This window comes from Mixophyes fleayi, chromosome 2 (genome assembly GCF_038048845.1).
Source record: "Mixophyes fleayi isolate aMixFle1 chromosome 2, aMixFle1.hap1, whole genome shotgun sequence".
NCBI lineage: Eukaryota > Metazoa > Chordata > Amphibia > Anura > Limnodynastidae > Mixophyes > Mixophyes fleayi.
In genome coordinates, this window is record NC_134403.1 from 25,155,206 (window position 1) to 25,171,793 (window position 16,588).

The 16,588-nt window shown below is 41.4% G+C and overlaps 1 protein-coding gene across 1 annotated transcript in view; it reads left to right on the forward strand.

Annotated features, from left to right (window-relative positions):
• Positions 1-14,850, forward strand: part of TMEM135 (transmembrane protein 135) — a 265,659-nt gene extending 250,809 nt beyond the window's left edge. Inside the window, exons 11-15 of the mRNA XM_075198696.1 lie at positions 492-555; positions 1,631-1,707; positions 6,277-6,375; positions 8,506-8,573; positions 10,718-14,850. Coding sequence (XP_075054797.1) covers positions 492-555; positions 1,631-1,707; positions 6,277-6,375; positions 8,506-8,573; positions 10,718-10,850 — 441 coding nt within the window. The 3' untranslated portion in view covers positions 10,851-14,850. The remainder of the gene's footprint in view (positions 1-491; positions 556-1,630; positions 1,708-6,276; positions 6,376-8,505; positions 8,574-10,717) is intronic.
• Positions 14,851-16,588: the final 1,738 nt, after the last annotated feature.

The window sequence follows — 16,588 nt, forward strand, 5'->3', positions numbered from 1 at the left end:
AACAAATATTCACCTTGATGGGTGCTACACAATATATACTATTAACACATGAGCAGGAGAAATATCAACGTGCATTCAATATGTTAGTCCAAATATCTTGTATGGAATTTCAACCAGGCAGAAACCTCAGAACATTTAAAAAAAAATGGAGAAAAGAGTATATAGTGTAGTAGATTAAAACAATAGAATAATACTACATCCTAAAAGAACACAATTTGTATGGTCAAACGCTAAAGAGAAATAAATAATGTATGATATAAAATATATATTATACATGTACCCAATGTATTACATCTCTCTACACCTATTATGTTTATCAAGCAGTGTATTGAATGGAACCGCAAACAGTAATTGATGATAGTTTAAAAAGAATATTGTGAGGGTTTTATGATAAAATTGAATTTAATCCACAATGTCCTTTCCAGTGCTTTATGTTAAAGTATACTGTCTCTGCAGCTAGTAAACATTGGTATTTACCTTTGTTCATTCAGGGTACCAGCTGCTTCTTGCGATGGGTGCGTAACCTGGACGACGAGCTGCACGCTCTTATAGCAGGTAAGTCATGCAACATTCTAACACATTGTTATTGTACTAGACAATGTGCTGTAGTGTCTTACCCACCCATTGATATCTCTATCATATGTCTGTCAACGTTTTATATAACTGGCCTTTATAATTGATGATATGAACGGAGTGTTAGCTCTACAACAATGTATGCTGGGGATCTTTATCGTAGCACACTGGGAAGTTGTCAAATCACATTGCACTTTCCCTGTGGTGTCTCCTCGTTGGCAATCAACGTATCAAATACAGGTGAAACAAATGAGCTCTACAATGGTCTAATATTGATATAAAGCAATGTATGCAGAAATTGGGAGAGTGTGGCCACGTTTGTGTCCTCTAACTACCCTCTCTTCTTCCTTTATCCTTCCCTTATTTCTGTATATCTTCTTATGTATCATTGTCTAGATTTGTTGTCTGGAAACTGGCTATTAGAATAAACCAATATTATGACTATGAAAACATTTTTCTGTAACATTTTACATAACAATCAAATATTATTGAGAAAAAAACCCAAATGTGTGTAAAATAATATTTGTACTCTATTTGAATGGTTCTGAAATGAGATCTCCACCTTCAGATAGCTTTAAATTATTAGTTTATAGTTGCGTTCTTGCAACGTTTACGACAGGCATTGCCTGAACGCTTTCCTCCATGTGTCATGGGAACACAATATATAAAAAGTACTCAGGATGATGTAGCGGCCTTCATGAAAAACACATGGAAGCCTGAAAGATACATTTTCACTATTTAGTAAAAGTTGCAGAGTGGTGCGTTTAAACCCGATTGTTGGCGGTATGTGGAAAACTGTGTTCAGCCAGTGTTCCATATTAAATCAGAGATTCAACGTTTTGTATCTCCCTTGAATTCTTTTTCTACAAGCCAAGTATATTCCTTAGTGCGATAACTACCAGTGACTCTGGTATTTCCGCCAAATAATAATAGAAATGATGAATAGAATAGTTGAATAGTTTGCTAACTAGCTGATAGTGCACAGTAGGAATCTTCAGGGTAAAAATATCTGCCCTCCTTAGTGAATATTACTTAATGTATCTTGGCCTGTTTTTAGGTTTTTTGGCCGGGATCTCCATGATGTTTTACAAAAGCACCACAATCTCCATGTACCTGGCATCCAAACTGGTAGAGGTGAGTGCGACATTACTACAGCTAGGACTAATTTCTGTCACTCAGTGGTATGTGATGGTCCTTATGTCAGAGCGCAACAAGGTATGCACCATGTCAGAGCGCAACAAGGTATGCACCATGTCAGAGCACAACAAGGTATGCACCATGTCAGAGTGCAACAAGGTATGCAATATGTCAGAGCGCACCAAGGTATGCAGTATGTCAGAGCGCAACAAGGTATGCACCATGTCAGAGCGCACCAAGGTATGCAATATGTCAGAGCGCACCAAGGTATGCACCATGTCAGAGCTCAACAAGGTATGCACCATGTCAGAGCGCACCAAGGTATGCAACATGTCAGAGCGCACCAAGGTATGCAGTATGTCAGAGCGCACCAAGGTATGCACCATGTCAGAGCGCACCAAGGTATGCACCATGTCAGAGCGCAACAAGGTATGCACCATGTCAGAGCGCACCAAGGTATGCACCATGTCAAAGCGCAACAAGGTATGCACCATGTCAGAGGGCAAAAAGGTATGCACGGGCACTAGGAGTTTTACCCAGAATTCACCAGGTGTAGCTACACTTACCAGAAGTGCGGACCTCTGGGTAGTGTGGTGAATCAGTGGAACCATACAGTAGAATAGAGGAAAGGAATGTCAATAGTATAAATGCTGAGTCTTGGCACCGTGGAACTGTGATGGTACAGCAGTTTAGTAAACAGGATAAAATGAGGAAAGAGTCCAAGTGCCTTAGCACGCAGGTAGCATATAGCAGGCCAGTACTTGATAACTGGATAACGTAGGCAAAGACCAATCAACAATATAGTAGAAGAGTCAGCGACTTGTAGCTACAATACAGAGGCACTTGTAGACTTTAGTCCAGCTAATAGGTACCATACAGAGTAGTAGCTATATCACAAGGAAACATGAATGGTCTACAGCTGGTTAGTTTCACCACGGATATGTAGAACAGACTTGTCCAGCGCAGGTGTGTAACAGAATAGCGTGAGTGGTCTGCAATTGGCAAGTTGTACCACTGATGTGAAGGGAAGACTTGTCCAGGCGCAGGCGTGGAACGGAGTAACGTGAGTGGTCTGCAATAGGCAAGTTGTACCACTGATGTGAAGGGAAGACTTGTCCAGGTGCAGGCAGGTAACAGAAGTAGCGAGAGTAGTCTGCAGCGGGTAAGTTCTACTACCGATGTGGAGAGAAGACTTGTCCAGAAGCAGGCAGGTAACGGAGGTAGCGAGAGTAGTCTGCAGCGGGTAAGTTCTACTACCGATGTGGAGAGGAGACTTGTCCAGGAGCAGGCAGGTAACTGAGGTAGCGAGAGTAGTCTCCAGCGGGTAAGTTCTACTACCGATGTGGAGAGGAGACTTGTCCAGGAGCAGGCAGGTAACGGAGGTAGCGAGAGTAGTCTGCAGCGGGTAAGTTCTACTACCGATGTGGAGAGGAGACTTGTCCAGGAGCAGGCAGGTAACGGAAGATGCGAGAGTAGTCTGCAGCGGGTAAGTTCTACTACCGATGTGGAGAGGAGACTTGTCCAGGAGCAGACAGGTAACGGAGGTAGCGAGAGTAGTCTGCAGCGGGTAAGTTCTACTACCGATGTGAAGAGGAGACTTGTCCAGATAACATGAGCAGAAACAGGAAACACCTCAGAGTCTCAAGGAATGAGAACCAAGAACAGGCAAAGGTAATAGGGCAACAGGTGCCTTAAGTACTGAGAGGTGATTAATTAACCAATGAGACTAGAGGCGAGGTTTCTGCACATGCGCAATCTTAGTCAAGATGGCGGACGGCCGCGGCTCAGGAGAGGCGCCGGCAGGAGCGAGAGAGACCCATGTCCCAACCTAGAGGCACTAACAGTCCGGTGAGTGACAGTACCCCCCTTTTTAAAGGTGGGCACAGAACACTTAGAACCAGGTTTGCCCGGATATTTGGAATAAAACTTTTTCAGAGGAGCTGGAGCATTAAGATCATCTGCACGGATCCAAGAGCGCTCCTCTGGACCAAAACCTTTCCAATGCACTAGGAAGTGAAGGACTCCCCTAGAGATTTTAGCATCAAGTATATGAGTAATCTCAAACTCCTCCTCTTGTTGAGCTTGAACTGGGCGAGATACTGAAGAAGGAACAGAAAATCGGTTGATGATGAGAGGGTTTGAGTAATGAAACGTGGAAGGAATTGGAGATACGAAGGTTCTTCGGTAAAGACAGCTTAAAACAAACAGGATTTATCATTTGAACGATTTTATAAGGACCAATAAAACGTGGATCAAACTTCATGGAAGGAACCTTCAGGTGAATATTCTTGGTAGAAAGGCATACACGATCTCCAATTTTAAGTGCTGGAATTGCTCGCCTCTTTTTATCAGCAAAAAATGTATATCTTGAAGATGCCTTTTTCAAAGAGAATTTAACCTGAGCCCAAATGGATTTAAACTTTTGACATAAACCCTCCACATCAGGAACTTGGTTGGGAGGGAGGGCAGGAAATTCTGGGAGAGACGGATGGTGACCGTATACAACAAAAAATGGTGTTTTAGAAGATGACTTATGATACATATTATTATGGGCGAATTCGGCCCATGGAAGCAAATCTACCCAATTGTCCTGATTGGCTGAAGAAAAAATTCTTATGAAAGTCTCTAGATCTTGATTGACTCTCTCGGTCTGTCCATTTGATTGAGGATGGTATGACGATGATAGTGACAGTTGGATACCCAAGGTTTTGCAAAGGGCTCGCCAAAATCTGGAGACAAACTGCACTCCTCTGTCCGAAACGATTTCAGATGGACATCCATGAATTCGAAATATTTCCTTGATGTAATGATCAGCCAATGTAGAAGAAGAAGGTAATCCTATCAAAGGGATGAAATGAGCCATCTTAGAGAATCGATCTACCACTACCCAAATGGTATATTGTATTTCTTGCTGAGAGGAAGATCAGTAACAAAATCCATACTTATATGGGTCCATGGTTTAGAAGGAATGGGTAGTGGTTGAAGTAGACCCGCCGGTGTTCTACGGGTAACTTTAAATTGGGAACAAACATCACAAGCAGCCACAAACTCCTTGACATCTTTCCTAATAGAGGGCCACCAGTAACTTCGAAAGAGAATCTCTAATGTTTTTCGTTCTCCAGAATGCCCAGCAAAACGAGAGGAATGATACCATGACAAAATCTTTTTACGAAGAAGTGGTGGAACAAAGGTTTTCCCAAACGGTAGAACATTGGTGGAAGAAACAGCTAAACTGACACATTTAGGATCCAGTATGGGACGATCAAAACAATCTTCAATATCGGAGGAAGAGGCCACCGCCTGAGACAATGCATCCGCTTTTTTATACTTAGAAGCCGGTTTAAAGGTTATAATTAAGTTAAAGCGAGAGAAAAACAGTGACCATCTTGCTTGTCGGGGGTTCATACATTGAGCTGACTGTAGATAGAGAAAATTTTTATGGTCAGTAAAAATAGTCACGTGGTGACGAGCACCCTCAAGTAGGTATCTCCACTCCTCCAAAGCCACCTTTATGGCTAATAGCTCCTTATCTCCAATAGTATAATTCTTCTTAGCAGGTAATAAACTTCGTGAGTAGAAAGCACAAGGATGGAATTTCTTTTGTTCAGATAGAATGGCTCCTAGTCCAACATTAGAGGCATCTACCTCATGGAAAAAAGGAAGGGTAACATCAGGTTGTCGAAGAATAGGAGCAGTTGAAAACGCCCTCTTGAGGAACTGAAATGCTTGAAGAGCCTCAGGAGACCATTGCTTGGTATTAGCACCCTTACGGGTAAGCGTCACAATAGAAGAGACAATGGAGGAGAAACCTTGAATAAAACGTTGATAATAGTTAGCAAATCCTAAACAGCGTTGAATAGCTCTGAGAGTAGTTGGCTGGGGCCATTGTAACACTGCATTCACTTTCTCCGGATCCATCTCCAGACCTACTCCAGACACAATATATCCCAGGAAGGGAATCTGAGATAATTCAAAGGAACATTTCTCCAGTTTACAGAATAACAAATTTTCCCGGAGTCTAGAAAGGACCTCTGCCACATGTAATCGATGGGATGAAAGATCTTGAGAAAATATCAATATGTCCTCTAGATAGACAACGACACAAACATACAACAAGTCCCGGAAAATCTCATTCACAAACCCCTGGAAGACAGCTGGGGCGTTACACAACCCAAAGGGCATGACAAGATATTCATAAAATCCTGACATGCATGACATGGGGCATAGATGCTCAAGAAGCTAATTCTGTCATTGTATATCTTGAATCTTAGGTACAGTTTTGGAGAGAGACACAGGAGAGCTTCAGATGGTTCAGAGACAGGCTGCTATATTAATAAAAACAATGTACTTTGTGTCTTAGTAAGGTCACAATATTCCCATGTTACTACTAGTATTCTTATGGGTTGTTTGTGTACATAATACAGACAGTAGACCAGACATTGTAACAGCTTAGACACCCGGGATGTGATCTATCCTTTAGCGGCTGTACACGTTTCACATTGTTTTATAATATATTCCAATACCTGGATATTTATTAGAGGGCTCAACCTGCGCTTTTTCTTACAGACCATGTACTTCAAAGGAATTGAAGCCGGGCGCTGCCCCTATTTCCCTCATGCAGACAGCATCATCTATGCAGTGTCCACCGCTGTCTGCTTTCATGCAGTAAGTAGTTTCATCTTGTCTCCCTTAGGGGTCTATTTCTCTGGAGAATGGCTATGGCTGCTCTTCTCTCAATGCATCAAGGGGTTAAAGCAGAGATTTCCCCAACCTTAACCTATTTTATGCTGGTTACCTTTGTAATGGGGTCCATGGCCTGTGGATCCCTCGGCAGATACCATCGCTATGCGCATGAGCGACCTTATGACCAATAGCCACAAAGGGCCGCTGTCTCCTTCACCCACCACTTCTTTCTTTCCAGCAGTTTTTATAAATGTCCCCCGCTGACTGTACCGCAGTGTAATGGGAATATTTGTTCATGAGGAGTCTCCCTCAGTACAGGGTTCTGCTGTCACTACATCACTAGCTCCTAAATTTAAAATTACATCATCCAATGTCAAATATTATCTCCTCCACCATTATCTTCTATCACGTGACCAGTAATCCAACACTTTAGGTCCCTGAGCATAAAGTGCAGAAAACATATTCTTTTAGGTGGAATGTCAGGTTAAAACTTTAATAAATAAATACTAGTTTCAACTTTTTTAATGGACATATTAGGGGGGTAATTCAATTAGCCGAGAGCTTGTGCATATTGCCGGCTAATACAGAAATCTTCGCACGTTGCCCTTTGCATCTCAATTGGACGCAGGGGAAAATAGGCAGAGATCTGAGTTAAAAACTCTGCCGCAATGAGTCTCTGCAGGCTGCTCAGTAAGATACATCGCAACACCTTGAGCCAAAATGAACCCCCCCCCCCCATTGACACCTAGGGCCTGATTCAGTAAAGCACGCAAAACCAACGTATTGTGCCTTTTTTAAAAATGCATGTAATTCGGGCTCCCGCACGTCTGTATTCAGCTAGAAGCAGATCTGAAGAAATGTCTCTTGTTCAGTACTGGTCGAGGTACACTCTGCATGTACGACACTTGACATATTAAGACAGACACAACACACTGCTGGACATACGTACAATACATATATGGAATATAAAGTCCCAGCAGAACACACCAGAAAAAACTATTAGATTATTGGCACCTGTTGATATTAAAAAAAATAAAGTTTATTGTTTTTTTCTTAATACATACTCCCATCCTCCTCCCCATTCCACCCGTAAAATTGTAGGCTGTCAGAAGCGTACTTTGTACTCGAAGATCTATTCCATATACTTGTGTTCTCTGGCATATATCATCATCATCATCATCTATTTATTTATATAACGCCACTAATTCCGCAGCGCTGTAAAGAGAACTCATTCACATCAGTCCCTGCCCCATTGGAGCTTACAATCTAAACCCCTAACATACACACATACAGACAGAGAGAGACTAAGGGCAATTTAATAGCAGCCAATTAACCTACTAGTATGTTTTTGGAGTGTGGGAGGAAACCGGAGCACCTGGAGGAAACCCACGCAAACACGGGGAGAACATACAAACTCCACACAGATAAGGCCATTGTCGGGAATTGGACTCATGACCCCAGTGCTGTGAGGCAGAAGTGCTAACCAATGAGCCACCGTGGTGCCCAATATAGTCTATTAGTCCGTTTCTGGCCATGTTCAAAACAATGTAAAGCAAAATACACCACCTATCTGTATTTTTGTTCCTTAATGAATCTGGCCCTTGTTGACCTTAAATGGCCCAAGCCCTAAATCTGAGCAAGATGTAAGCCTAAGCCTAGACCAAGCCACAATCCCAACCCTGAACCTGTCTCTAAAACTGTCCTGAGCTCTAAAACATCTCTGGTCTTCCTTCCTTAAATATAACAACAATATAAGAACCCATCAAACAGAGTAATTGGTGTAAGTGTTTTACTCTCAAGAAAACAACATATATTCTTTGGGATATAGTTGTTCACCCCAACTAGCAGATCTGTGGGGTCTTCTGCATGCAGTTACATCATTTTCCACTTGGGGGCGGTAGGTGTACCATGCAGTGATTGTTTGTAACACTGATTCTGAGTGGTCGTTGTTGCATTTGGCGTCTGTGTTAGGAACTTACAAAGCGCACTTTGAATTTAAATTGTTCCCAGTTGTCAACCCCCCAAATCCTTGGAGGGTTCAACTATTTTGCTGAAATTATCCTTTCGTTAGCTTAGGCTAACATATAATAATTTTATTTTTGTACCATCTAGGCTGTTATGGAAGTCCATAATTTAAGACCCTCTTACTGGAAGTTTCTTTTGAGGCTGACGAAGGGCCGGTAAGATATGTCTTTTATTGACGATTTTATAAGTATAATTAAACTTGTTAAATAGTTTTCATATATGCTGCAGTGTTTTATTTAGAATGAATTGATAGAGGGTAGGAATGTTGGCAGGTGTATGGTTGTACTGAGGAATTATTGCCAGAGAGGGCATTTGGGGCATTAAGTCCATGATTATAATTGGCCCAGGATTTCCCATTCAAACCCAGTGGTGCAAATATGATCTTTCCGGGAGACAACGGGGCTCATTTAGAGTTCAAGCAACAATAGAAGGTGCAATTTCACACCTTGCCTAAATCATATTACCCTGCAGGGGGCCAAAATTAAAATGTGAGGATAGATTTAGAGTTGGACAGAGGCACATTCTAGTGTCACAATAACACTGCCCAGGATTTGTCTGCTACATGCAGAAGTATCCAGTACTCTACCTGCATACACAAGTAACAGTTGTATTTGCATCGCAGTGTGGTTAGTCCAGGCGCAAGTTGGTGCCCTTTGCTGAATTTGTTGCTAACTCTAAATAAGGCCCAAAATTATCTTGATTTGAAGAGGTTGCTGCACATTGCATTGGTCTTGAAGTATGGGAATTAGTATATATTAATACACTTGCGGTAAAGTGTTTTCTAGCAAAAAACTAACACTAAAAATGTGCCTGGGGTAGATCTTAAAGAATTATGAGTGTTTTGGGGATGATCAGGAACATAATAAGTATGTGACTTGGATAAAACACATATGATGGGTGAATTTCCTCCGGAGTTGTCTATATCGAGGCAAAACTAAAGCAGCAGTCTTATGGAGCAGCAAGTGTAGGACATTACTAAAGAGCATTATTAAATGTGTGTCCTCCTTTTCAGGCCTAAGGGTGTATCTAGCTTGATGTATTTAGCAAGCCCATGGTCTTGTCACCTCCCCCATCTCTCTCTCTCAGCTCCATTTGTCTCTCACACTGAGGAGAAGAATAAGTAATGTCCATATCTGGGTGGTGGAGAGTGGTGGCCATTTTCTTGTAGCACACCCCTTTACCGGGAGGAGTTGTGCTTCAAGAAAATGTCTGCTGCTCTCAGCAGAAAGAGGTGTGCTATAAGAAAATGGCTACCGCTCTCTAGTAGACTCCTCCGTGGTAGCTATGTCCACCACTTCTGCCCATCGTCAGGGACACTTGGGAGTTCGGGAGATCACCCACTATTGTTAGGAGTCTCCCCGATATTCCAGGAGAGTTGGCAAGTACGGTCTACCTCGTTGTTAGCAGATAGATCTAACCATTATTGACACATATTTCTCTTCTGATGTACATTGCTCAGTCTCTCACCTCCTGATCCTACCAGTGACCACATTCCTGCAAAGCCACACCCAATTCATGGTAGACCACACCCATTTTGGGACAGTTATGCCAAAATTGTTACTAATGGGAGGTATACTCAATTATGTATGGGATCAGAAAGGCAGAATTGCCTGTTGAACGTTGCAATTTATTCAGTTACAGAAGTTTTTTCAATAAAATGTAAAAAATTGTGATGATGATATTTAGTGTTGTGTTCCAATTTCCTTCTCTTATATATATTACTAGATGTGTAAAGTGTTGTTTCTTTGACCTTTTAATAAACAATGACATCTGCAGGATGTAGAAACTGAATCTACCAATGATGACAATAGGAGAGATTTGTTTTAAAATCAGGCAATGTTAATTCAAGGTTATAGGTACACTAGAAATGTGAACCTCATATCTACCTTCTCCAACAGTGGTTCTTCCCGTCATGGAACACTATAAAATGTCATGTGACACAAGTAGATGAGGTCTGGTTCTTAAAATGTCCCTTTTAGAGTGATGGAGGATTTTGGGGTGAGCGTGAGAAGAAATCTCAGCCCACAATATGGTTCCACTGTGCATACATTAGAGGACAGGTGTACTGTAAGTGCAGATAGACAGAACAAGTGACAAACCACGCTAAAATATTGGTGATGATGTCACAGAGAAGAGACAGATACTGCAATGCATGATTGTAAATGTAGTTTTCTGACACAAACATTGCACACGGTACTGAGATGTGATTGCAGACAGCTCTTCCGAAAGGTGGCTAATAAAAGTCATTTATCTTTTTAAAACAACCTGACAATTCTTGTCTTGTTCTCTCTGTTGTTAGGTTTGCTCTTATGAACCGGAAAGTCTTGGATGTCTTTGGTTCCGAAGCTACGAAGAATTTCAACAACTTTATCCCTAAACTGGACCCAAGATTCACCATCGCACAACCAGAGTTACCGATACAATTCTCCTGAACTCTTGTGCTCTTTTCCCAATGACAAAATGTGAAAATCAAGTGTCCCAAATTGGAACAAGTATCAGGAGAGGATAGATGCGGGGGCTTGTAACCTCTGTTCAGTATTAACTAATTCTAGCTGACCAATACAAGTTAATTCTTGGTGAACATGAATTGTTTGGTAGATTAATGGGTGATCCCTATATAGATTTATAAGAGAGACGCAGAGATATTGCTATCGTCCCTTACATAGGCCGACAAATTACTCCAAATAAATCGTCATTTATAATTGCTTACAATTATTATATCTATCTCATACCATTGATTGTATTTAAAACAAACTAACACCAATTTAAATGCCATTTTCCAGTGTGTAAAATATTTAGCAAACTTCTTGATGAGGAGCAGGGATCCGGTGCCTATTGGTCGCCTGTCCCCATATTGTGGACCAATGCTGACGTTTCATACTGATCTTGTCAAACTTGTGCATTGTGTAGTCTGTATTCTGAAGGTTTTTCTGGCTTTAAGGTTTAATTGTTATCTGGAAGATTTGAAAAACTCATAAAAGGGCAGTATCCATGTTTAAAGTTCGGTGTCTCAAACTACATACACACTGACGTTAGATAAGCGTTTGATATGTTTAGTATTCAAATGCGTGAAATGGGGCCAACGCAATAGAACGTACATAGAACGCACTGCGCTAGGTACATGCATGTAATATAATATAAGTATGGGCTCTCTCACAACAATGATTTTTCGTTTCTCATCTGTATACACGCGGTTGATGCATTAAAAATGCAGGTAAAATGCATAGTTAACTACAAAGTTAGTTGTCTTATGGTACAGTGGATATTTAACTTCTGCGCATGAGGCGGGGCAAGGTTTTGGCGGAAAATGTGATTCTTCTAACAGGTAATTACTCAGACCTAAGAGATCTTATACATATATTCCTAAACGTGTGATACATTTCGGATAGAGGGTACCGGGGGGACACTCTGAGATATTTGTCACTGTGCGCTAATACTTCAGGTGTTGCTTTTCGATGGTGGGGGAGGCTTGGGGCAGAGGTCAGCGGCCCAGGAAGCACGGTGAGAACGTCATCTATGGACCGAGTCTCTACTTGTGCTCCTGTTTTTATGGCTGATTCCAGCTTTGTACATCAACCAGTCCTCTATGTGCTCTGCGACAGAACATTAATATTGTATATGTTATAAAGAAGATGGTATAACTGTTCTGGAGCTGTGTGCAAGTTCATTGTGAAACTTGTTTGCGCAAATGTAGTTTATTTTCTCCCTGTCTACATTGAGTAGGTCTGAGGTCGCAACCCGTGGGTTGGGACCACAAAACCTGTTTTTGGCTCCCCATGTTGTCCTATATGCCTAACATTCTATTTGTAAGAACCTTCATTGGGGGCTCCCAGAGCACTGACCTTTGGGGTTCCAGCTGATAATGGGTTGAGCGCCACAGAGTAGGTGACCGTACAATACTTTGTCTTTGTGCAGTTGTTGCATTTTCAGCTCTAGTTACTCTACTGTCACCGAACACAGTGTTTGTGTTAATGTTCATCTTGCCATGTTTGTTTTCTGTTTTTATGGTGATGATGTCGGTGAATCTAACGTAAATGATGGCAGTTTCCCCAGCAGAGCTGGGCTGGCATATTCCTGGCAGTATGTGAGGGTACCAGTAGACTATGTACCAGTCTTTATATGAAATGGGCACTCCTAGTGGTAATAATACAGTCGTGGCCTCTACTACTGTACTGTACATAGCGGAATGTGGCTCCAGTTCTGAGGCCCAGCCTGTGTGTAGTTATAGACATCCCTATAGCCATTGTTTATGTCTGTGATATCACAAAAATCCGCTCCATTCCATTGCTGGTAGATTTAGAATTAATGTTCTCCGGTCCGTCTTCTCCCCCAGTAATGTCACAGACTGGCTTCTCCAGCATCAGGGCCGGAATCCTTGATGTTCAGTTGTACTGCTAGCACTCCGTCCAGGAAACAGGGATTTAATATCAGTGGATGTTGTGGCACTTTTATTGTTACCTTTATCTCCTGCTCATCTGTATTTCTTTTTTACTGGGCTGTAGAACAACCTGTAGCCGATCAAATCACCAGAGCATTCACAGAAGCACAATGTTTTTCAGAAAAAGTTAATTTAGTGGTAGGCAGTGACTATGTCAGTGAGGACAGAGCCGTATGCGAGGTGAGGGTTTCATGGTGGAAGGAGCAGGGTCCTCCCAACAGCACAGGGATATGAGTGTGTTTTATTGCCATTCCCCTTTGTTTAAACATATCATTGAGGGCTTTATTTTCAGTATTTCAAATTTTCATTTTGAATGTACAATAGAAGTTATTTCACAGATTGAGCTGTAGACCAGCTTAGTCCTGAGATTTTCTGCTGGACAAAAAAGCTAATGTTTAGAGTCTGCATAAAGTTTGTCTGGCAAGTGTTGCATTAGGAATTTTATTAGGGAGTATTTGCAAAGTCTGAGTCTGAGTATTTGCAAAGTTTAATTGTTCCTCCGCCTTTAAATGTTTTAGAAGTAGCCCAGGAGAACGCTTCCTGTGATATACATAGAGCCTCTCCAGACCAATAAAAAAATAATCTAGATCCGCCCCTCCCATCTGCCGCCATTTAAAGTTGGTTAGTGAAGTTGATTTGCCGGTTCTGTACTCCAGACCTGGCAGAGCCCAGGAAAAACTTTTACCTGTAGCAGCGAGGGGATAGGAGGGGACACCACCTAGGTGGTAGAGCAGATTTAATAGGGACTACAGCAGAAAGCTTTTCAGAGTATCTCTCCCATCATTCATGAATACAATATTCTGACAATATTGCCCATGGCCCCAATTTCCCAGTACTCCTCCAATTCTCTGTATTCGCTTTGCCAGTAAAATGTTGAGCGCATTCACCAGAGGACAACAGCTTGAACTTGGCTCCATACTAATGGCGGATACAACTTTCCACGTTCCGTCATGGTTGGGAATGTTATATGAATGTATAAATGCTTAAAGGTGCACTAAACCTTGTGTTGTACGTTTGGTGGTCCTTTAACCATTATCCACGGTGTTCACCACAACAGACTGCTCTATCTGTATCTCAGCGTTCATGGACCAACGAGATCCAACATGTATAAAAGAGAATTATCCTTTAGACATAGCTGTGACATATTCTTCCATTAATATAAAAAGGATTAGCTGAATAACTTTATGTACCAGAGGAATTAATATATGTTTCGGTGAATTATGTCAACGTCTCAAAAGTGTAGGTCTTTTTATTCATTTAATAAAAAAAAAATGTTTTGAATTTATAATAGTTACTAGTGATGTTTAACCATCTCCAGAAGTTTCAGGGACATGTTATGTGCCCTCAACTTCTCTTTTTACTTTTGTTAACGGAACGTTCAGTCTCACATTGTTTACATTTGTTTTTCCTTTGTCTCGTATTGTGAGGACGAAAAAAAAAAGAAAAGAGCATTGTATGTGTCTTGCCCTCTTCCTTGGAAGAACCAGTTGGTGATGGGTCTTTGTGTTATTAGGGGAGTTGTGAGATGGGGCCTGTTTCAGATATTTGCACCAGGGCCCAGGAGTCTCTCGCTACGTCACTGCTTACTGATTTTATTTTGAACACAGAGCTGAGACCAACATTTGTTTTACAGTATGACGGCTGCTTTATTTTATTTTTCTACACGGTACAATATTGTCGTCGGTCTGGTTTAATTTCTGTAACCTACGGTGGTTAATGACAGCTGTTATCTTGGACAGACCTGTTGCATTTGGTAAATGATCTGGTAAATTTTAGTTACTTTTATTAATAATAAATTTCCGATACCTCGGCCGACACCATTTGGTCTGGAATCCGCAGAAAGAAAAAAAAAACCTGAACAAATTCTTACTAAAATATGTATTTAAAATGTCAATAAACGATCCAAGTACAAATATCTTTGATACCTATGTGTGTAGTCTATAATTTGTTTCAATATGTTCATGTATTTAAAAAATAAAAATCATTTAATCCCAGTGTTTAGTTGTCCAGTCCGTAGCGTCAAGGTCTGTCACACGGTACACTCGCAGCCAATGCACAAAGTGGCAGTGCTCTCTTGGGCAATCAGGTAATGCCCTTTGGATACATGTGAGCACCTGGCCACAACTCCATGTTCACATAACGCGCATGCAACTGCGGAGGCACAATAATTGTGAAAGAGATTATGTTTACTGCATGACGCACATCATCATCATCAATTTATATAGCGCCACTAATTCCGCAGCGCTGTACAGAGAACTCACTCACATCAGTCCCCTGCCCCATGGGAGCTTACAGTCTAAATTCTCTAACACACACACAGACAGAGAGACTAGGGTCAATTTTGATAGCTCTCCGCAGGCATAAACCTTACAGTACCCCTCCTCTGAGGAGGACCCTGGAACCCAAACATCCAGGATTGGATTGGACCCAAGACCTCTCTTTAGAGCTGTATCCCTTCTAGTGTACTAAGTATTGTAGTGTACACCACAGAAGCCAAGTGTCCAATATATTTTGAATTGCAATGAATCCTGGAGGTGGATTGTAATAATAGATGATGGATGAAGAGTATTTTGAGCAGGTTCGAACAAGGTCATGTAAAACTAGACAAAATAGAAGACTAACTTGATACCAACAATTTTTTCTTAATGCTTTCCAAAATCTGGACACAAACAGAGTCTGTTGAACACTATAATCAGGTGGCTGCCGTGGAGTTCCATTCTATGGGTAATGACAAGTTACAAATGTTCTTAGCAGTAGATACGTATGAAAGAGGGATAAACAGACTCTCTGCCAAATCTGTTCTCCACTAACCAAATCACAGAATGTAAAATTAATTGACCTATGTGTAGATGTGACCTATGGGTTCTGTAAATGGCCACGTATTTGTCTGCTAGGCTGAATTTGAGGTAGCTTTGACCCAGCACAAGCCCCACAACAGTCATTGTAAGCCTTCACATCGGCCCTGAATGTAGACAATAAACAGATCTATACAGGATTTGCATTGTCTTATGAAACCATAGATGTACCGCCAGTTTCGATTAACCTGCGTCAGTCAACACATAGGAAGAAAATAAAAATCTAGGAGTGTTCAAACTGGGACTTTTTTGAATATTAGGAAAGAAATATGAACCTAGAAGTGGTACGACCTGCGACCTTTTATATTTTTAATATCCACCCTAAAGTTAATAACACATGAAAACAGGTAAAAAATAATCCCTAATGAGGGTTTCATCTTTCAGGTCTCTTTTTATGCTCAGTTCTTATGATCTGTATATACAGTAACCGGATAAACCGATCAATAATTCTCATTCAGACATCATCTTTTTATATCTAAGGGAGAAAATATGTGACCAGTAAGGACAGGACAAGGGCTGTAGTTTGTCGGTTGTCGGAGATCACTGCGTCATTTCCTATTTCAGATGTATCCACGGCAACAATAAAGGGTTGTGGTCAGGATACAAGAGGACCAGGGCAGCACCGAAGCCTGGATCACATGCCACGACGGCCTCTGAAGGTCAGATTTTAGAGTCGGCTCCTTAATTTGACACGAGTGCTATGGGTGCAACAATAGAGGAGAAAACCCCTGTTGTATTTTAGGCTAGACCTGAACAGAAGCCAAAAATCTCTGGATTATTTTCCAGTTTTGAGGCCATAAGCGATCTCATACCTCCTGGACTTCTGAAGGATCTATGTCACCCATCTTTAGAGGTTTTTCTAATCAAATTTCAACCA